This window comes from Pseudomyrmex gracilis, unplaced genomic scaffold (assembly GCF_002006095.1).
Source record: "Pseudomyrmex gracilis isolate BER0280 unplaced genomic scaffold, ASM200609v1 scaffold_36, whole genome shotgun sequence".
NCBI lineage: Eukaryota > Metazoa > Arthropoda > Insecta > Hymenoptera > Formicidae > Pseudomyrmex > Pseudomyrmex gracilis.
Window position 1 is genome coordinate 166,731 of NW_018020620.1, and position 1,180 is coordinate 167,910.

General features: G+C 31.8%; 1 protein-coding gene across 1 annotated transcript in view; it reads left to right on the forward strand.

Moving 5' to 3' along the window:
• The window catches only part of LOC109852800 (protein SERAC1), a 4,014-nt gene extending 2,842 nt beyond the window's left edge, over positions 1–1,172 (forward strand). Inside the window, exons 11-13 of the mRNA XM_020424299.1 lie at positions 424–551; positions 685–837; positions 925–1,172. Coding sequence (XP_020279888.1) covers positions 424–551; positions 685–837; positions 925–1,088 — 445 coding nt within the window. The 3' untranslated portion in view covers positions 1,089–1,172. The remainder of the gene's footprint in view (positions 1–423; positions 552–684; positions 838–924) is intronic.
• Positions 1,173–1,180: the final 8 nt, after the last annotated feature.

Sequence of the window (1,180 nt, forward strand, 5' to 3'; positions counted from 1 at the left end):
TAATATATTATAATATATAATATATTACATATATATATTATATATATATTATATATATATAATATATATATATAATATATATAACTAAACATAATATATATATATAGATACGCGAAATAATTTTGATTAATACCGAAGAGGGCTCTCGAGTGAGAGCTGAAACGTTTATTTGTATTTTAATTTATTTGATATCATGTTTTTATATACTCTATTTGATATATCATTTTCTATTAAAAACTATTTTAAATAAAATTTAAAGATCTTATAACAGCTCGAAACAGACCTTGAATTTATTATAATTTTTAATTGAGTGTTGCAGTTTATTGTTGTTTTTTTTTCTTTTTTTTTTTAATCGGATACAATTTTTATTAAAATACACAGACGTTCGATAAATCGCATTTAATTATTTTTTTCACGTTATAGAAGCACTATTAAAGAAAGAAGCGAGGAATTTATCGCCAAACTGACGTTGGCAAACGTGGGGCGTCGACCGCTCGTATGGGTGGGCCATTCAATGGGCGGACTACTGGTTAAGAAAATACTTGTAGAAGGTAATGTAAATGAAATTTTATACATTTTTATATATATCCTTATTACGAAAACAGAGTCATAAAAACCTTATTGTTACGCGTGATTATTGTTAACGCTCTTATATGTCACAATTGCGTTTTGTTTTGTGCGTAGAATGGAAAACCGGCGACAAACGCGATATTTGCAAAAATACCAAGGCGATCTTGTTTTACGGTACTCCTCATCGAGGTTCTCACTTGGCGGCTCTGAAGCAAGCGACGCAAATGTTGGTGTGGCCAACAATCGAGGTTCAGGAACTGCGCGAAGGTAAGGTTTTATCAATTTTTTTTTTTTTCTTCTTGTTCGCCTCTACTTAATTACGCTCGTCTAATTTTTATCGCCTCAACTTTGCAGAATCGTCGCAATTGTTGAAATTGCACGAGGAATTTCTAGATATGTTGAGGGAACATCGCATAGAGATTGTGAGCTTCGCCGAGACGAAACCTACGCTCGTCACCTCTTTGAAATTTCCCTTCCAGTTCGTCAGCCTTGATTCGGCAGGTATAAAAACGCGTTAAGAACAAATCGGATATTTATATTTTTCTCTAATACGATTTTCTCGCGTTTACATAATCGTTAACGCGTGTAACAAATTTTTTTTTTTTTTTTT